The sequence below is a fragment of the Rhinolophus sinicus genome, linkage group LG07, assembly GCF_036562045.2.
Source record: "Rhinolophus sinicus isolate RSC01 linkage group LG07, ASM3656204v1, whole genome shotgun sequence".
NCBI lineage: Eukaryota > Metazoa > Chordata > Mammalia > Chiroptera > Rhinolophidae > Rhinolophus > Rhinolophus sinicus.
In genome coordinates this window covers 64,814,270-64,835,646 of record NC_133757.1, presented here as the reverse complement: position 1 = coordinate 64,835,646, position 21,377 = coordinate 64,814,270, and the positions used below count along the sequence as shown (strand labels likewise).

The following is a 21,377-nucleotide window of genomic DNA, read 5'->3' as shown; positions in this document are numbered from 1 at the left end:
GGATGCCTGTCTTTCGATGAACAAAGCCAGCCGCCCTGAAATCTGACCGAGTTTCTTCAGCTCCTCCTCTCTGAAAGCTCTGTCTTCCTCCAGACAAGCCCTAGGTGTTGCGATTTGGGCTTTCTTGTTCTGGCCTCCCTCTCGCTCTCTGCCCTCCTCCCACTATATACTGACAACCTCATAGCCTGAGCGCTGCTGGCATCTGACTCACTTAGGTGCCTACCTGCACAGGCCCAGAGTGACATTTTCAGTGAAGCCTATGAAGGAAGCCAACTCTGACGGAAGTCTCAGCTCACCCTCAGTGTTAGCTCGTGTGTGGGCTCCTCTCGCAAGCCTTCCTGACTTCCCAGGTGGGCTTCTCTTCCTGCTGTCCACCTCCAGAACACACAGCGTGGGTGATTGTCACGGTCGCGCAGCCTCCCACTCACGCTGGGAACTTGGTGAGAGCAGCGAGTGTGTCTCGTTGTCTAGGGGTCCCCGAGCCCAACCCTATCCCATCCCTGGAGCCTGGCAGTGGGGGAAGCTGGGGCAGGAAGGAGGGGTAACAGTGAATGAGCGACTGAGTGAACGGACGGACGGACGGACGGAAGGATGGATGAGGGGATGGCAGCTGAGGTTGCCCCAGTCCCCTGAATGCTGAAACAGACGCCAAGCCAATAAGGAGCGGCTGACTCCGGCGGTGTCCGAGGCGGTCACCGCGAGGCCGGAGCTGCAGGAGGGCGGGCGGGGCGGGGCGGGGCGCTGGGAGGAAGCGGCGCGCGGCCCGACTAGGTGCAGACGCGCGGGGACCCGCGCGCGGAGGCTCGCAGAGCTCACTGCACTCACAGCCGTGGCGCTCGCTGTCCGCCGCCATGCCCTCTTACACCGTCACCGTGGCCACCGGCAGCCAGTGGTTCGCTGGCACCGACGACTACATCTACCTCAGCCTGGTGGGCTCCGCGGGCTGCAGCGAGAAGCACCTGCTGGACAAGCCCTTCTACAACGACTTCGAGCGCGGCGCGGTGAGAGCGCGCGGCCAAACTGGGTTGGGGGCGCCTGGGTCCCAGTCGGGGCGGGTCGGGGGACGGGACCGAGCAGGGGGAGCCAGGAACCATGGGGCTGCCGGAACTCGGCTGAGGGGGTCGGGGGGCGTCCAGCAACCCCTCTTGGAGACCCGGACCGGGTGGAAACCCGTCCAGGACCTCGTCGGGGCGGCTGGGACCCGAAGTCGGGGACGGAGGCTTCCAGGATGAGGCTCTTCTCCCCAGGAAGCAGGAGAAGATGCAAGGTTTGCTGTTTCACAGATGGGGACTCAAGGTTCTGAGAGGCCCCTTAACTGGGCAAGTGCTGTGGGCAGCGTTACTGGTGCCCCATTTCCTAGGGCTCCTTCCGCGGCTGGTGAGGGGAGGGAGTCATACTATGAGCCTTGCCCTCTCTGAAGCACAGAGGGCACGTCAGGGCAGCCACAAGCTGTGGGAGAAGTGTAGGTCTGGGGGTCCAGAGGCCTGAATTTCATCTGGGCCAGACCACTAGCTCACTCTGTTGCCTCTCTGGACCAAGTTACCCCAAATGTAAAATGGAAGAGTTGGCTTCAGGAGGGTCCAGGAGTCCTGGGTGAGCCCAGGCCTGTTAGTGACCTAGAGTGACACTAGCAGATGTCTCCACACCTGAGCAGCTCCATTCTCAGGACAGATCACCAGAGGAATTTAGCGGGGACAAGAGAACCCAAGCAAGGAGAAGACTTGCAGATCTGGAAGTCGTCACTGGCTACCAGCAGAGTATGCACCAGGGAGAATTCCACCTGAGGTGTGGGCTCAGTGCAGGAAGAGGGGGGAGGAGGACTTCCCCTCGCCCCTCCTCACTGGAGACCCCGGAGCTGGGGGAGTGCAAGAAGCAAATGGAGCCCATGTTTACGGCACCTCTTTGTGGTGCCAGGTATTGTGTGAGGCCATGCACAGGTGGCCTCCAGATGCTGGCCTAGCCATGGATCTAGCCCTGTGGCTCTCTTTGTGAACATGGCAGGTCACAGTTGTCACTGAGGTTTAGTGCTGTGCCCAGCCCAGTGGCAAGCACAGGAAGTGCTCGGTAAATGACTTGTGAAAGTCTGGACACACTGCAGGTGCCCAGGGACTATGTGCTCCCTTCTACCACCCCAGCCCCTGAACTGGACCAAAAAGATGGAGACTTCACAAAGCTGTCTTCTCACCATTTAGTTGATTATAAGTGCAAACCATATAAAATTACTCATACTGTTGATTATGTTTGACAAACAAAACAGCAATTTTATATGGCTCAACTGAACACTTCCTGGATAAAATTCATAGAGTGTGTTAGAGGTCTGTAGAGCCTAAAGTCCACTCCTTTTCCAGATTCCAAACTCAAGGTGGGTTTGATTCCTGCCCTAAAGCTTCAGAACCTGGCTGTAAGCCAGCTCGGCACTCAGTTGAGTTCAGCACATTAGCCTGGCTTGAGACCCCTTCAAGAGGAGTTAGGGAGTGAGTATAAGAACAACCTCCTGTCACTCGGTTTCCCCGATCAGGAGGCTGGTCCCAAGGACAGTGGTGTGGCAAAGCTTGGGAATCACCATTTGGGATGATGACACCCTCTGTTGTTTCTGAAGCACCTTCATTTATTTCTGTTATTTCATGGCTCCCCCCCAACACCTAGGGAGGAGTAGAGGATACAGATACTTCCTCTTTATAAGGGGGCCACAGTGGGCCCTGTTCCCCTCTACACGCCACACACACCAGTGTGCTAACTGTGTCCCATGCGGTACCCCACGTGTGGCTTCTCCCCGGAAGAGACACTGTGGTGTGGCCATAATGAATTTTTGGAAGAGGGATGAAAGCACTCTCCTGTTCTTTATTTCCCTCCTTCTCTTCTGTCCTCCTAGCCCTGAGAATTCATTCAAATGACATGGTGATTAAACACCTCAGTGAGAGGCCCAGAAGCAAATTTCAGGAGAGATTTGCATGTCCCATTTCCACGGGGTGAAAGGGGCAAGCGGGGAGGGGCTGCTGTACTGCAGGGACCCAGCCGGCTCTGAAACGCTCTGGAAAAAACACAGTTTTTGAGAAAGTTCCTGTTGATGCAGTTACTCCACACTGTCTTGCAGTGCCCAGGACCTACTTCCTCATTCTCCAGCCAATGGTCTTTAAGGACAGTCCGTCCCTTTTGGGTAAAGGTGAAGGAGAAAACTTAGAGGAAATACTAGCTGAGAAGGTAAAGCTATCTCATTTTACTCAAAAAGTGTTACAATCATCATGGTTAATAACAGTAACAGTAAAGACTATTTCCAGGCCACCAATTCAATCATTTCCTGGTCACTAGCAGGTCAATACCCCCACTCTTCCTTGTGCAATTCAGTCAAATGATGGACAGGACTGATTTTCCTCAAGTCACAGATGCCTGGTTCTTCTCAGCAGGTTCTGCATAGTGACTCAGAACAGGCCTGGGGGGCAGAGTCCTTGCAGGTGAGCTTCTCCTGTAAACAGTCACCCCTGGACTGGCTTCCCACTGTCAGTTGCGGAAAGCCAGACTGGTGGCCCCAAGAGCCCATAGACTAGTCCAAGTCTAGGCAAATTTAACAAATTGATGTGTTTCTTTAACTCTGTCAATTTAACGTAATTTCAGGTCAGATGGGATGACTTTAACAGATCTGAAGATTTCTGGGAAATCTAACTTGACCCATTCTCATTCCATGACAGCACTGTTAGGAAAGCTAAGGGCAATAGAGTGATGTTTAATAATTGTCCTTGACTATATTCACTGAGTATAAACAATTATTACAACTACATATACTTCTTAAATACATTTAGTGAATATTCTTATATTAATGGAGAATACATTTTAATAGCATACCTCCTTCTCAGCATACATGAATAAAGAATAAACATTTTACTTTGACCCTCAATCTCTATTGCCCAGTCTTCGCTCTCTGTCCCCTCTCTTCCCTACATTCAGCCTCCTCTTCCTCCTTCTCTTCCTTCCTCTACTTCCTATTTCCCAAGTCCCCCAAAGTCCCCCATTTCTCTCTTCTTTTCTGCACTCCTTTCTCCCTTCTGCTCTATCTCCCATTTTCCCCTGCTCCCCCATTCCCTGCCCCCTCAACCTCCCTAACCACTGCCCACTTTCCCCCTCTCTGCTTCAGTCTCTCCATTGTCCACCCCTTTTTCTCCCTCCTCCTGTCCTCTCCCACCCCCACCAGCCCCTTATCAGCGCCCTCTAAGACAGGCATCCTAGGCTGGGCCACACCCTGACTTTCCTCTGTCCTTCTCCAGCGAGGGATCTGGGGCAGAGACAAATGAAAGCTTTCTCAAAATGCTGATATAAAGATCAAATGAAAACTGGCTAGCTAACATTTTGCTGAGATATTCAAAAAAGAGTTGAGAACAACAAGTGAAATCAGCAAAGTAACCCTGCTGTGAAACGAGGCTGGTGAGTCGCATGTTTTCCTGGTTCCATGTCTCTTCCCAGCATCTGACTACAGCACCTGCCCCCTCTGCCCCAAGGAGCTCCGTGCTCCAGCCACCCCGTCCCCAACTTGGGCATCCAAAATGCCTTGCCCACCCTTCTCCCACTCACCTCACCTCTGAAGTCTTACCAACTCCCAAGAGCAGCTTCAAGTGCCATATCTTAGGAAGGTTTCCACCCCATCCAGGTTGCCCCTTCATACTCCATCAATGGGTTGAACACAGGCTCAGAGACAGGTCGCTGGTTCCCAGTCCAGGGCTTTTCCCATCATGAAGCCATGGGGAATGGTGGGAGGAACCTGGTTTTGGTCGTCACACAGGTGTGGATTCTAATCACGGGGCCACAATTACTCACTGGCACGGTAGCTGCCAGACCTCTCTGAGTCTCAGTAAAATGGGACCCATGCATGCAGCCATGCACATGTCCTGTATTTATTGAGGGCCTGTTATGGGCCATCCACTGTTGATAGTGTCCACTGTGCAGAATGGACATGAGAGTTCAATGTGTCAGGGCACACAGACAACAAACAGCAGCGGCCAGTGGAGAGGAGGATCGGCAGGAAGATCGGCACACCGTGTGGTCTGGGCACCGTCCTGGGACCTGAATTTGCTTTGACGCACAGAGCCTTTCTCTATCCTCTGTGACTCTCCAGTAGTGGCTCCTTTGGCCAGAGTCACAGCCACCAGACTTTGTCCTGATTCAGGTGAGGCTGAACTACTCGGACCCTCGTTCACTTCCTGTAACTCTGGGCCTGAAGCCAGGGCCAGCCACAGACAAGCCAGAATGGGAGGTCTGTCCTTCACCCTGTCAAATAGCATGTTGCGTCTGTTTCTCCCAGATGATAGTCCAAAGCCCTCTGCCAGGTCTGCAGTGCTAGGTGGGAGAGGGGGACCTGGATGGCCCCTTTCTCCTGTGATTGCACCACAGGTGTGCTGAAGGGTGACCGTGGTCTCCCTTCCCTCTGAGAAGCTGTTCCATTTCTTCCTTGTCAGTCACCACCCACAGCTGGACACTTGGCCCTTCCTTTCCAGTCCTGACGAGGTTCCCTGAGCCTGATTTCCCTTCCCTTTCCATTCCAAGGTGCTGGGATCCTCCCTCCCATGAGAGTGGCCACCCCAGATGCTTATGGAACCTTTTCCTTTAGAATGGCCTCCCTCCTCCCTCAGCTCAGCCTTCCTGGCATCAACCCCCGACACCCTCAGCCCCCTCTAGCTCTTCAGAGCCACAAGAAAGCCACTTCCCCTGCAGCAGCCACCTCCGGCCCAGACCCAGGCCTCACCACATGCTGACTTCCCTCTGCTCGGCCTATACTGCCAGCACTGAAAGTGCCTCCCATTCTCCCTCTGGCTCACAGCCCCTTCTCTTCCCTCACAGGAATTCCCTCCCAGGTTTGAGCCAAGAAGTTTGAGATCATGGGCTCAATGCTTCCTCCCACATCTACTTCCAGTTACTCAGTTTGGCATGTAGTCAGGATGGACCTCAGTGAAGGGGCCCATGCTAGCTCATGACTGCTCACAGGCAGTGTGCGGCCTGCTCCCCTGTGACCCCCCCCCTGCCCCCAGCAGTCAAGGAAGGAGGACTAGGTGGTCTGATGCACACAGCCGCCAGCGGCCTGTGCCATGAAGAAAGGAGCCCAGCATCACGCCATTCGGATTTCTCAATGGTCCTGACAGGTAGGCATTATCTCCCCTTGACAGATGAAGAAACAGAGCCTCAGTGATGCAATTTGCTGAATCCCAGGGTCAGTCACTTTGGCACCCACTAAGGCTGGCCGTGCTGCCCTGACACCTGGCTCACCTCACTCTCTCTTCCTCACTGCACTCCCCCCGTTCCTGTGGGAATCTCTGCCTTGGCCTAACATGAGAGCTGAGGTCTCTGCAGACCCCCACTCGTGGCAGGCAGGGCCCAGAGTGGGCTTCTTGTCCCATCGGAACCTTCTGCTCTGGCCCACTGATGCCTCAGCTCAGGGATCCCTCTCCTCTTCCCACCTCCATAAGCCACCCAATCAGAGATGTATCCTTCCTTTCCTCCCCCTCTTCCCAGCACCTCAGGTCATCCAGCCCCCATTGGGACTCCTCTCCCAACTCTGCACCAGGGTCTAATGGCTACTCCCTAGGAATCAGACAGGCCCCATCCTCAGGTCTCTCAGACCCTGAGGGTCAGTGTTCTCTGTGACCTCGTCTTGGGCCCCTGTTCTCCCATAGGACATGCTCTGGGGCAGGAGGGCTCTTTCACCCTGAAAGATGAGGCATTCTGGCAGGACAGATGTGCTCGGACACATGTTAGGGACTGAGAAGTATCATTCCACACACATACCTGGCTCCTCAGTCCTCAGGACCCAGGTGCAGACCACAGGGCATAAGGAAGAGGCTTCTGCCTTCTAACCACAAGCATCTGGCATCTGTGGCAACCACGACATGCAATCTGCTCACTGTGCTCAGAACCCAAGAAGTTTGCTGAAAATACCCCACTTCCCATTCCCCTTATGAAGTCCTCTGTGCTGGCAGCTTTGGTGGAAGAAGAATGGAAATAGGGACACCTGGGGTCACATGCAGAGTGAACATGCCTGCCCTCCCTTCACTTCATTAGCGTGCTGAGAACTGTAGGTTCTGCCACCAAGGAAAAAACTCAAAGATTGCTGAAATCTGGCTTCGAAAGTGCCTTGGAAAAGCATGGAGTCTAGGGCTTCACAAGCCTGCTGGTCTTTGCAAGGCCCAGTGCAGTGCTCCAGCCCTTCACCCTTCCTTCCATCTACCAGCAAGAGCTGCAGACTCACAGGTCGTCGCGTAGCCACCACACAGGTGCAGCACACAGCCTTGCCAAAGGCCGGCATTGGGCAGACATGTTCTCTAAATGAATTCAGGGTGATACATACTCGGGAGACCTCGGAGGGTCTAATTGGCCTTTTCTCCTTCTCAGGTTGATTCTTACGATGTGACAGTGGATGATGAACTGGGTGACATACAGCTGGTCAAAATTGAGAAGCGCAAGTACTGGCTTCATGACGACTGGTACCTGAAGTATGTCACGCTGAAGACTCCCTATGGGGATTACATCGAGTTCCCCTGCTACCGCTGGATCACCGGTGAGGGCGAGATCATCCTGAGAGATGGCCGAGGTGAGTGGCTTAGATCCTTCCACTCCATGAGCTTCCCAGGAATGGAGAGGGCTTGCAGGCCTCCCCTTCCTCAGAAAACTGTATCCATGGGAATATAACAATGTCACAGTCAGTGGTTGGGCACTGCCCTGTGCCTGGAAGCACCTGCGGGAGGTGTGACCTTCCTCCTAGTACTAAAAAGCCCCAGGCTCAGAGCGTGGGGTGAGAGGCCCCAGGCACACAGCCAGCCATGTCCCCTCTCTGAGTTACAGTCATTCTAGGGGAAGAATATGACCCCTTTTTGTCAGAGGTAACTAGGTTCCCTGGTAACAAATACCCCAGAGGCGTACCCCTAAGTGAGCAGCTCTTCAGATGTCAGACAAAGGCCCACACTGCCCTTAGTGGGGCTTGGGCTCCAGGGCCCCCCATGCAGAGGGGCTCTGGGCAGGCCTGGTCTGCACAGTCACCAGGTGTTAAACCTAAAGTCCCACCTTTTGCTGAAAGAGAAAAGAACCTGAAATCTGTCCTGCTAAGCAAGACCCTCAAATGTGCATACCCCAGTCTGGCAGTTCCTCAGGAAGCCGTTCTTCCTAAGAGACCCGACTGGCATGATATGGCACAGAAGAGAAGTCGAGGGCGGAGGCAAGGCTGCTAGCTCTCTGAACGGCTCCCCCTTGCACACCAGCCTTTTAGCATAAGTCACATCCCTGCCTCAGCAAGTCTACCTGACTTCAAGTCCTTGCGCTTCGGTTGGCTCACACTCTAAACGGGAACATAAACCGTCAGATGCTGTGCGTGCACTAGAACGAGGAGGGGGAGGACAGCTGCTTCTATCAGCGGCACGGGTTGGCAATTCCTAGCTACAGCGCATTTCCTATAGTGCGTTTGTTCTTCACAGAAGTTCGGCAGGGCAGATAAAAGGAGAATGATTATTACCCCCAACTAGCCAAGGAAGCCAAGACAAAGGGGAAAACAGTTCCTCTCTACCAGATGTCCTAAACTCCATCGTTTCTGACACGGAATTTAAGAAACCAAATTCCAGGGCACGACGACTAGGCCCCCCCTCGGCCCGCCCCCTCTCGCCGCCGCGCCCCGCGCCTCTGCCCGCCTGGTTGTGGTCACCTACCAGCGTCCGACCCAGCGCGGGGTTTTCTGAGACACTGCAGCCGCCGGCGGCTGCACCTCCTGGTCCTTAGTTTCCCGCCGCTGACCCGCCGGCCGCTTTTCCTCTGCTGTCACCGCCTCATGAAGCCGTTGGTCGTGTTCGTCCTCGGCGGTCCTGGCGCCGGCAAGGGGACTCAGGGCGCCCGAAGCGTCGATAAATATTGACTACACACACCTTTCTACAGAAGAACTTGATGAAAGGAAGAACCCAGATTCACAATATGTGGAACCCATTCAAAAGTACATTAAAGATGGAAGGACTGTGCCAGCTGAGCTAACCATCCATTTGTTAAAGCAGAAAATGGATCAGACCAGGGCTGTCAGTGCTCAGAAGAACAAATTCTTGATTGATGGGTTTCCAGGAAATCACGACAACCGTCAAGGTTGGAACAAGACCATAGATGAGAAGGCAAAAGTATCTGTCGTTCTGTTTTTGGTTGTAACAATGAGATCTGTATTGAACATGTCTTGAGGGGGGAAAGAGCAGTGGTGGGAGTGAAGACAACAGAGATGGCTTGGAAAAGAGAATTCAAACCTATCTCCAGTCAACAAAACCGGTTATTGACTTATGTGAAGAAATGGGGAAAGTCAAGAAAACAGGTGCTTGTAAACCTGTTGAAATTTTTGATGAAGTTGTGAAAATTTGTGACAAAGAAGGCTAACTTGAAACCTGAAAGCATCCTTGAAATCATGCTTGAATATTGCTCTGACATAGCTGCTATCACAATCCCTTTTTAAGGTATATATATAATCTTATTGCTCAAAATGTATTTGAGTAATACTTAAGAACATGTCTACTTTGTTTTACCAGTGTGTTATGGGGATCATCAAAAATCAAACACAATAAAATGGAACAATGCTTATAACATTGTAAAGTATAATTACATCACAATTAATGGCTAGAAAATAAGACAAACTTTTTATCTTCCATTTTATTTTAATCTTTTGTTTTTTTGTCACAGGAGTAGTCAGTGAATTCAGTCTAACTTCATCCTAGCTATGGTGCTCATAAAACAAAGAATAGTATTAGTTAGTTCTTTGTTTTTATTCAAAAAGAATATCCCTTTGATAATTTGTGTCTGCTCTGAGCAAAACTTTTTATATATGTGTATATCCCTTTAGTAATTACAACATGTCATGATTAGGAATTCCATACTTCCTCTTTTTCTTGCAAGTTTTAAATTTCCAACCTCTTAAGTGAATTTGTGGACCAATTTCCAAAGAAGCTTCTTGTGTAGTCAGTTCTTGGCACAACGTGTTTTGTAAACAAATTCATAAAGTGAATTCCTAGAAATGTTTTAGTATTTATCAAATAACTGATCATTTCCTATAGAAAGGTAAGAAAACTTAGGCTTCATTTGACTACAACTTGTACAAAATTGTGTGACAGGGAATAGTCTTTGCTTCCAGGAATTGGAATGGGGGCACTGGGGGTTCAGAATCTGGCAGAATTGTCAGCTTTATTCTGACACAAATCTAAGGATAAGGGGCAAGGATCACATCTAATGACATGTGTTCCTTATGCTCTATTATGTAGTGTTATTAATGATTAAACTGATCTTAACAGAATTCTTAGCAGTGGAACCTTGAAATTCATGTGCTAGATTTATGGTAAAATGGGTTTTTTGTTTGTTTGTTTGTTTTCTAGACTAAATATAAAGTTAGTATAAAGGAGAAGAAATCTAATGGTTAAATTTCCCATTTGTATTTTACTTTCTTGAATATTTTTTTCATAGTTATTTATTAAAGAAGTTTTAAAAATCATTGCACTTTGGTTAGAAAATAATAAATATATCTTATAAATGTTTGATTCCCTTCCTGACTACTTTTATTCAGTAAAATTTTTTTTCACGATGTTGAAGCATGGAAAGGCACAATTTTTTTTAAAAAAGCTATAAAGTCCAAAGGAATTTTTTCTTAAATCTATTTTTTCTTTTAAAATCTCTGGAAAAAAAATGTTTTTTTCCTTCTTATCTTTTTCTGCCATCACTAGTGCAAAGTGGTATCCCAGGTTCTTATGAGATTAAAATGTTTCTCATCTTCACCACATGTACTTTCGGTTTATAGGGTTAAATCAGAACAAGAAATTTTGACTTTGTATAATTAGATTTTATATTTAAAGCCATTGGGAATAATGAGGACAATTTATGGATGTCTTATATTATAATAAATACATTTATTTCTATGTGTGTTATGAAATTCATGTATTAATGATGAATTTTCAACATATTTGCCATTAGAAAACAAAGTATCCATAGTACTGTAACATATTAGACACCAAAATTTGTATTGACAGTAGCTTGGTTTCTTGGAAGAGATTGCAGTGAATTCTTATCTAATGATTCAGTCCAGCCAATACAGAGGGATTTTACTGGTAATTTAATCAAACAGCTGTAGTATGAAACAGGAGTAAAGACTTTAAGATTGTAAGTTCATTCCTACTCACATAAGTGAAGAAATCCATCAGATGGGGATCTCAATATTTATACTGATATTGTGAAAGCAACCTCAACTTAAAGTTTTTAAGAAGACTGCTGAGATTAGGTGCTTTCCTTCCTCTCATTAAATATCTTCCTGTGGCATTTGAAAACAAAACCCAAGGGACATAGTAATTACTAAATTATGAAGCTTTGCTTTTTGTTTGCTTTTTAAGTAGAAAAATATGTTGGCATTGTTGAGTTTAGGAGCTAATTAAGATACATCTGACTTCCCTAGTTTGGTCATTCCATTTGTTAAAGATACAGTCACCAACAAGTTTTTCACTTTCTTGAAAGACCCCAGTGGAAGCCTTGCTATTTCTTTAAAACTTAACCAACATTATTTTCATTCAGTGATGTTGGCTATATATGAATTATTTAGTAAATAAACCCAATAAATTTAATACTGTGGAAAAGGAAGGAAGGAAGGAAGGAAGGAAGGAAGGAAGGAAGGAAGGAAGGAAGGAAGGAAGGAAGGAAACCAAATTCCAAGAATATTTCAGAATTGAATGACTGGAGCTGAAAGGACTTTTGTCCCCTGACCTCAATCAGGAAAAAGGTCACAAAATTTACTCTGTCTTGTGGTGGCCATTCGACGGGAGTGTGGGCTAAGAACTGTAGCGGGCTGTTCTGCAGTGAGGCAAGTAGAGAGACAGAACAGTTTTAGAGCAACTTGCCAGAATAATTCTATGACTGTTGCATCTGATAATAAGAACAGCACTTGTATTTTGAAAGTCTTTGGTTTGCTTTTATTTCATTTTTCCAGTAGTTCATTTTTATTGTATTTTACAAAACTATCAGTCTGTGAAGGAATGGGTTTTAAAAACTGGTCCTTTACCACAGAGAGCTGGAGAAGCACTATTCTAGGCCGCTTTTCAAGAGAAGCTCTGGAATTCCTGCCACTCAGGCTCCCTTAACCGTGTTCACAGGCTTTGTCTTAAACAATAGTGTAAAGGGTAATCATGATCCCACCCCTCCCACCCCTGCCCTTAGTCACCTGCCCCTCTCCTGAAACGAGAGATGAGATGCTTTTGAAGCCCCGGCTCAGAGGGAGGAAGAAAAGGCTCAAGTCTATTACGATTATTAGGACAATAACCACTGTTCCCATTTATTGGGCAGTTACTGGGTGCCAAACGCTATGGAATGCTTTATTGCATTCTCTCACTAGCTCCCCACCATAACCCTAGAAATAGGCATTATTATCTCCATTTCAGCTGTAAGGAAGCCAAAGCAACTTGCTACAGGTCACACAGCTGTGAGTGACAGATCCCAAGTCGACACCCAAACCCAGGTGTGTCTCTTCTAAAGCCCACACACTAGGACACTACATACTATTTTCAAATTAAGCTACATTCTCAGTCCTCTGTGTGGGCACCACAGGGAACTGGACAGTGTCGGGTTCTGTATGTTGGATCTTAAGTTACACATTTATCCAGGAAGCAGCCAATTGCACTTTGAAACACAAGAGCCGTGAGTCTCTGCTGCTCTCTTAGGCAACAGGGAAGCCTTAGTCAGCTGTCATTTTTGCTCTGCATGAGAATTGCAGGGGGAACAGCAGTGAAGTACTCTGCCGTGGTTTAAATAAATCCACCAAGGACTATAAAGAGAGGAATGGCAGCTCTGCACTAGGGGCCCAGGATTCTTGACAGACGCAGTGTCCTGGGGGCTGAGCAGAAGGTTAGAGCCCCCAGGTGGAAATCTACTTGCTGGCCAGAGGTGGACACACCCTGTCCCTGCAGGAGGGAGGCAGTGAATCATTGTCTGGTCCCAGTAAAGCCTGATGAGAACCACGCCTGACTCATGCATCTGGAAATTTTCAGCCGAGGTGCAGGGTCCCCAGGCTGCTGAGTGAGCAGGTGGGGTGGGGTGGGGTGGAGGAACTAGATTTGTCTTGCATAAAAGGAGTGACTGAGAACATGGGATTTGAGTCTTGTGTTGAAAATCCATTCATTGGGTGTATGACCTTCAGTGAAATTCAAGGGCAAAGCCATTCAACGTCCCTGAGGGCCATTTGATAACAAATAGTAGAGTGTTCTGAGGCTTACATAAAATGATGTATGTAAAGCACTTGGCATAGGCAGCGTGTCTGAGGGAAACCTAAGTGTTGGACATTGTTATCCTTCTTCCTGAGGCTCTTCTCACATGTGTCCTTTCCTCACAGCAAAGTTGGCCCGCGATGACCAAATTCACATTCTCAAGCAGCACAGATGTAAAGAACTGGAAACACGGCAAAAACAATATAGGTGAGTGATGACATCAGGCCACGTGGCCACGGGTCCATGTTTTTTTCCCTGCCCACAGCTTCTGGCCTGTCACTGTTGATAAGCGATGACCAAGGCACCAGCTCCCTGTGGTCCAGAAGCTCCATCTGACCACCCCTCCAGGCAGAGATGGTAAGGGGAGTTATGGGAAAACTTTGGGATCAACTATGTTGGCATTTAGGAGAAATGGGGCAGCAAAAGTTTGAATTTATCTTGGTGTATCCCATCATTTATTGCAGGGATTACCCCTCACTTTTTATGTCTTCTGATAATAATTTGCTTATAAAAGTGATACACAATACAGAACAAAATTGACAAATCTCTAGCCAACAGAGAAAAGAGAGGACACAAATTATTAAAATTAGAAATAAGAGAGAGAACATCAATACCAACTCACAGAAATTAAAATGAACAAAAGAGAATACTATGAACTACTATATACTAAACCATTAGATAACTTAGATGAAATGGACAGATTTCTAGAAAGATTGACTCATAACTGACTGAAGACAAAATAATCTGAATAGAACAATCACAAGCAACGAGACTGAATTAGTAATCTTAAAACTTCCCACAAAGAAAAGCCCAGGCCCAGATGGCTCCTCTGGCGAATTCTACCAAGCATTTAAAGAATTAATCCCAATCTTACAAAAAATAGAAGAGGAGGGAACAAGTCTTAACTCATTGTGTGAGACCAGTATTATACCAAAGCCAGTCAAAGACATCATTAAAAAAGAAAACTATACACCAATATCTCTTAGGAATATAAATGCAAACATTTTCAATAAAATGCTAGCAAACCAAGCTCAGCAGCACATAAAAGGCATTATATAATATGGCCAGGTAGGATTTATCCCAAATATGCAAGGCTGGTTTAACGTCCAAAAATCAATTAATGTAATATACCTGTCAATAGAGTAAAGAACAAGGAAACATGATCATATCAATAGACACACAAGAAAGCATTTAACAAAATCCAATACCCTTTTGTGATAAAAAAAAAAAAAAAGGAATTAAAGGGAACTCTTTCAACCTGATAAAGGGCATCTACAGAAAACTCACAATTCACATCATACTTAATGGGGAAAGATTGCATGCTTTCCTCCTAACACCTGGGAACAAGATAAGGATGTCAGCTTTTACCACTTCTATTCAACATCGTGCTGGAAGGACTAGCCAGGGCAGTTAGGTAAGAGAAATAAAAAGGAAGCCACATTAAAGAACAATAAATAATCATGGGATCAAAACCAGGAATTCTTAACGCTGTGACCAAAGATCGAAGTTCTCCATAGGATGTAACAGTCACTCAATAGTGCTGTTTTCCTGAGGAGATGGAAGATTTATCAATGAATGGTGATATGGGAAAGTAAATAAATGTCTCCCAAATAAAAAAAATAAACAAAAAATAAATAAATAAAACTATTGCCATTCACAGATGACATGATCTCATATATAGAAAATTCTAAGGAAGTCACCAAAAAACTATTGGAACTAATAAACCAGCAAGGTTGCAGGATAAAAGATAATTTACAAAATTCAGTTGTTTTTCTATATGGTAGTAATCAACAATCTGGAAATGAAAATAAAAAACAATTCAATTTAGCATCAAAAGGAATAAAATATTTATGAATAAATTTAACAAAAGAAATCCAAGATTTGTACAACATAAACTACAAAACACTGTTGAAGGTAATTAAAGAAGATCCAAACAAGATGAAAGTCATCTCATGTTCATGGGCCAGAGGACTTAGTACTGTTTAAATGGCAATACTTCCCAAAGTGATGTATAAATTCAACACAATCCGTATCAAAATCCCAGCCAACTTTTTTGCAGAAATTTACCAGCAGATCCTAAAATTCATATTAAAATGCAAGTAACCTAGAATAGTCAAAACAATCTTGAAAAAAGAAAACAAAGTTGAAGGACTCATACTTCTCAGTATCAAAATTATTATACCGCAGCAGTAATCGAAACAAAGCGATACTGACATAAGGATAGACATTGTATAGATCAACGAAATATTATTGAGAGTCCAGAAATAAGCCCTTATATTTATGGTCAATAAATTTTCAACAGAGGTAGTAAAAAAATTCATTGGAGGAAGTCTAGTCTTTTCAACAAATGAAACAACTGAATAGCCACATGTAAAAGAATAAAGTTGGACTCTTACCTCATACCACATACATAAATTAACTTAAAATGGATAAAATACCTAATGAAAGAGCTAAAACTATAAAACTTTGAAGAAAACATGGGTAAACCTTCAGAACTTGGATTTGGCAAAGGATTTTTAGATATGACAACAAAAGCATAAGCAACAAAAGAAAAATAGACAAATTGATGTCATCAAACTTTAAAACTTTTATGCTTCAAAGGATACCCTCAAGAAAACGAAAAGCCAACCCACAGAATGGAATAAAATGACAAGTGTTGGCAAGGATGTGGAGAATTCAGAACCTCGTACACTGCTGGTGGAAATGTGAAATGGTGCAGCTGCTTTGGGAAACAGTCTGGTAGTTCCTCAGGCTATTAGAGAGTTATCATGTGATCCAGCAATCCCACACCTAGACATATACCCAAGAAAAATGAAAACATATGTCCACACAAAAACTTGCACATGAATGTTTATAGCAGCATTATTCATAATTGCCAAAAGATGAATACAACCCAAATGTCCAATAACTGATGAATGTCAGTGGTGTTTCTGTATAATGGAATATATGATATTTCGGCCATAAAAAGGAATGAATAAACACTTCTCCAGAGAAAATGTATGAATGGCCAATAAGCACATGAAAAGATGCTCAACACTATTAGTCATCAGGAAAGTGTAAATTGGAAGCACCATGAGATACCACTTCACATGCACTAGGATCGATAGAATAAAAAAGACAGATAATACCACGTGCTGCCAAGGATGTGGAGAAACTCACACACTGCTGGTGGGAATGGAAAACGATGCAGCCACTTTGCACAACAGTTTAGCAGCTCCTCAAAAATCTTTAACAGAATTACCATATGACCTAGCAATTCTGCTCCTAGGTGTCTACCCAGAGTAATGAAAACGTATTTCTACACACACACACACACACACACACACACACACACACACAATGGTACACAAACATTTATAGCAATAATATTCATAATAACCCCAAAATGGAAAGAACCAAAATTCCATTAACTGATGAGTGGATAAACAAAATGTCTATCCATACAATGCAATATTATTTGGCATTAAAAAGTAATGAACTGTAGATACATGCTAAACCTCAAAACATTTTGCTAAATGAGAAAAGGTCATTTACAAAAGAACACATATTGTATGATTCTATTGATGTGAAATGTCCGAATAGGCAAATCTACCGACAGAGATTGGTAGATTAGGGGTTGCCTAGGGCTAGAAGTTGGAGTTGGGGAATGGGGAGTGGCTATTAATGGTACAAGGTTTCTATTTGGGATGAAAATATTCCAAAATTAGATTATGGTGATGGATGCACAACTCTGTAAATATATTAAAAACCTTTTGATTAATTTTGAGGAGTGAATTTTATGGTATATAAATTATATCTCAATAAAACTGTTTAAAAATAATAAACAGGTGCTTCTAACACATGATCTTGAGTGCTCATATGGAACCTGGTGGCCAGTAGGCTGTATTCAGCCCCTAAATGGGTTTGAGGGGTCATTGTGGGGTTTTGAGCAAATGGAGCTTTTATCCTCCAGGTTTCCCCAGCCCACACCTGTTTATGTCCATAGCAGAGCTTTTTTCTTTTTAATTTCATTTCATACATTTGAGTTTCCTTCCAAGAGAAAGGAGTGAAAGGAATCGTACTAAATGGTCAGCATGGTTTCCTGGGTTGTGGAGGGGCTTTGGGAGAGCAATGACTGTTACTCTTTTCTACCTAGTCATCTCTAGTTTAACTGCTTATAAGGAATCTGTAATATGTCAGGGTTTTTCAATCCAGCAAAGCAAAGGAAGGGGAATAATGTAGAAGCAGAAAAATACCTGTAATTCATCTCCTTTCACTTATTTGGGATGGTACTCTATACTGAGGGTGCCAAAAAATGTATACTTATACACATGACTTGTATTCATCTTTTGTAATCGGTGTATATTGAGCATTACATTTTCAATACAGTTGTTTCCTTTCTTAAAATGTGTGTACATTTTTTTGGCACCCTCTGTATATGACTTGACATCTTTTTTTCTCTCTCTCTTAGAGGTGTAACAGAAACATTTCCCCACATTTAAAAAAATCTCACCACAAACATTATCCTGGGTTTTATATAATATTCCATTATATGGATGCACCATCATTTACTTAAACACCAGTCTGACTGGACATTTTGGAGGTTTCCAGTTTTTTATTCTTATAAACAATGTGAGAAACCTTTGTGTGGAACTTTCTGTGCCTTTGTAAGTATCTCCATACGGTAGGTGCCCAAAAATGAAAGTACTAAAGCAAACAGTGTAAGTTATTAATATGTACTGGCACATCTCTCTTCAAAAATCTTTAACCAGTTTTCACAAGCAGTGTACGGGTACCCATTTCACTAATTTTTACCATAGGAAGGTAGCATCTTTTTTGTTTTTTAACTTTTTCATTTGTAAAGGTGTCTCTCATCTCTTAGCTCTTTATCCTTGCTCCACTCTCAGGGTCCCAGTGGGGTCCAATGCAGGACAAACCCCTACTGAAACCACTGGTTGCGCCAGCCTCAGAACTGCCTTTAAGTCTATCCTCTTCCCATAAAAACGTATATATCCATGAAACAGAATGAAAAAAATGAGAAACAGGGACATACACACATGGATACTTGATGTATGCAGAGGGCGCATGAGGAGAAGAGCCGGGGCTATTGGGCACAGACCGGGAAGCGAGGAGGGGGAGAACTTGGATTCTATATCATGTCGTTCAGAAAACTCAGGTTGGGGTTGAATGGGCTTCAATGTTAAAGGCAAAGCTACAAAACATTTAGGCTATAGATTATTCTTCATGGCCTTAAGGACAAAAGATTTTTCAAAGAAGACTCAAGATGCACTAACCTTACAGGAAAGATTAAGTTCCCCTACCCGACGCTGAGGGACTTCTGTTCACTGAAAGACATCACAAGGAGGGGGAGGAGACAATTCACAGAGTGATGGACAAGATTTATGATCCCTAATACTGTTTCCCTGAAAATAAGACCTAACCAGAAAAGAAGCCCTAGCATGATTTTTCAGGAGGACATCCCCTGAACATAAGTCCTAATGCGTCTTTTGGAGCAAAACTTAATATAAAACCCAGTCTTATTTTCGGGGAAACATGGCATACACAGGACCCCAACAAATCTATAAGAAGAGGGTTGTCAATTCAGTAGAAAAATACTCAAGAGATTCGAGCAGTCGCTGCATAAAATGAGGAGCAAATACCCAGAAAAGGTGCTCAGCTTCATTTGTAACCAAGAAAATCAGAAGTAACACACAATGAAGATGTACTAATTAAAGCACTACTACATTAACACACACATACAAACACACACACACACCACATGGGCAAAACTGAAACTTGACAAGACCCAAGTGTTAAAGAACGCCATTAAGGTGGGGGCGGCTCCTGAGCTGCAGGCAGGAGTATAAATTGATACATCCCTTGAAGAAAACAATTTTTCAATATCTAATAAACTTGAAGCTACATATAATCTATGACCCAGACATTCTGTTCCTGGACCAAATCCGTGTGCCTGTGTACTGGATACATGTACACAGATGTTTGCCACAGCATCATTTATGAGACATGAAAAATGGAAACCACCCGTGTCCACCAACAATAGAACAGATACATAAACTGTGATCATTCTACCCTGCAAAGAAAATCAACAAACAGCTGCTGCACTGAGCAGCGTGGACGAACCTCACAACTACAGTGTGGAATAGAAGCCAGACACAAGTCTGGCCACTCCATAACATTTGGAATTGCATTGTTTAGGGAAAGCTGTATAGCCATGGAATAATAAACAATAGCAAGAAAGTGAAAAAATAAAAGGGAGGATGGTGATTGTGAGGTTAAGTGAGAAGGAGGTTTCACGGTACCAACAATGTTCTGATTCTTGATTTCCATGTTGGTTATACAGATGTTTTGTACATTTTTCTGCAGGTGTGAGTGTGTGTGTGCATACATACATATACATACATACATATACAGAGGGTACCAAAAAATGTAGACACATTTTAAGAAAGAAAAAACCTGTATTAAAATTGTAATATTCAATATATAGTCAGGTTTGACTTCTGCAGTTACGAGAAGTGCTCAAAGTTGTTGCCATCAGCATCCAGACACTTCTGATTATGGCGAACTGCTGCCACATAGATAACATCTCTTAAAATGCATATACATCTTTTTGGCACCCTCTGTATTTATATATTCTATTTCATAATAAAATTTTTAAATAAAACTTTTGTGTTTATACCAGATGGAGGAGAGTAATCTGATTATACTGTGGGTAATGTTAGGGATTTATGAAATTGTGATTTGTTTTAGAATATTTGTGTGTAAGCCTCTCAGCTCAGATACCATAAATGTTTTTTGAGACGTTTGTACTTGGTACGATAGACAAGGCATGGTCCAAGAGCTCTGCACCATCCATCCCCATCTGAAAGGGTGATTATTTGTACACTCCTTTCTTGGTTTTCCTCCCTTCAGCCACCTGTGGCAAAGCCCCCTATAGTGGGCTCCCCACCTGCTTCTGTCTCTGGGGAAGGAAGGAGTCCTAGATTGTAGTGATATCAAACCAAACAGCTCCCAGAGAATCAGGCTAGTTGTGTCCTGTTAGGGGAATGGACAGCAGGTCTTAGCCAGTCCATACTAGTTCAGACTAAGATGTTAATGACTGATAGATAAATTAGTTTTACAAGCATTTTTCTTAATCCAGTAGTTTCCAAAGTGTGCCCTGGAGCACTGGTCCCAAAACTTTTTCCCTGGAAAAATGTCCTATGGTAAAACAACTTTGGGAAACTGTTTATCACATCTCCCTCCTGGAGGTTCAGAATGCCCATAAGCACTAAGGATTCTGGGAAGTTCTGTGGTAATGGACCATGGTTAATTTCTTTTTAACCCAGTGTTTCCCAAGAGAATTTGACCTATGACTCTTAGCATCCTGCAGAACAAGTGCTCTATGGAACACCTTTTGGGAAACAGCCCTTTACCAGGGAGAGGTGGATTCAGTGGTGTTTTCACATGAGTGGGGCTTTGGCAGGGTCTAGGAGATGGGTCAGAGAGGTTTTCTGGTGAGACAGTTTACCCCTTTCATAGGTCTAATCATCATTTTTTCTTCCTCCTACTAATTTGCTCTTTTCACACACCCTCCTCTGCTTCCGTTCAGGAAACACTGGGCTTTGCACCGTCTGCATAATCTCAGAGTTCCTCTTTCATAAAAACTCTCAAGCTTCCAGATTAGAGTTTGGAAGTAAAGTAACAAGTAAAACTAGTCTCTAATTTGCCAGAAAGCTGGTGAGTCCAGCTGACCCTCATGACTCAGTCAGCCAGGCAGAGAGACGGAGAAGCCAACACAGGTCGTCACCCACAACCCGTGTTCTCTCACCGTGACTTACCGTAACTCTGTGGGACTCGCATGCACGCAGCCAGAGCAACGTATAGTGTTGTGGTTGTTAAGCTACATCATTTAATCTAGTCAGTGAGTCTTTTTAGTTACCTAGTTATTTGATCATATTATTTAAATGATGATAATTTTGTCTCTTATTACCCATTATTTACACTACGGATATTTTTTTCTTATTGAGTGGCTGGAATTCCCAAACAAGTAATAGTAGCAGTGATGAACATCCTCTCTGCGTCCTGATTTTTGAGAAAATGGCTTTGATATTTTTGTTTATTTAAAATTATACTTGCTATTGTTTTCAGATGAACACTCTCTACTATATTTAG

At 44.6% G+C, this 21,377-nt stretch overlaps 1 protein-coding gene and 1 pseudogene across 1 annotated transcript in view; both read left to right on the top strand.

Moving 5' to 3' along the window:
* Positions 1–747: 747 nt before the first annotated feature.
* Positions 748–21,377, top strand: part of ALOX5 (arachidonate 5-lipoxygenase) — a 47,226-nt gene continuing 26,596 nt past the window's right edge. Inside the window, exons 1-3 of the mRNA XM_074337298.1 lie at positions 748–1,001; positions 7,372–7,570; positions 13,352–13,433. Coding sequence (XP_074193399.1) covers positions 852–1,001; positions 7,372–7,570; positions 13,352–13,433 — 431 coding nt within the window. The 5' untranslated portion in view covers positions 748–851. The remainder of the gene's footprint in view (positions 1,002–7,371; positions 7,571–13,351; positions 13,434–21,377) is intronic.
* LOC109433781 (UMP-CMP kinase) lies at positions 8,463–10,378 on the top strand (annotated as a pseudogene).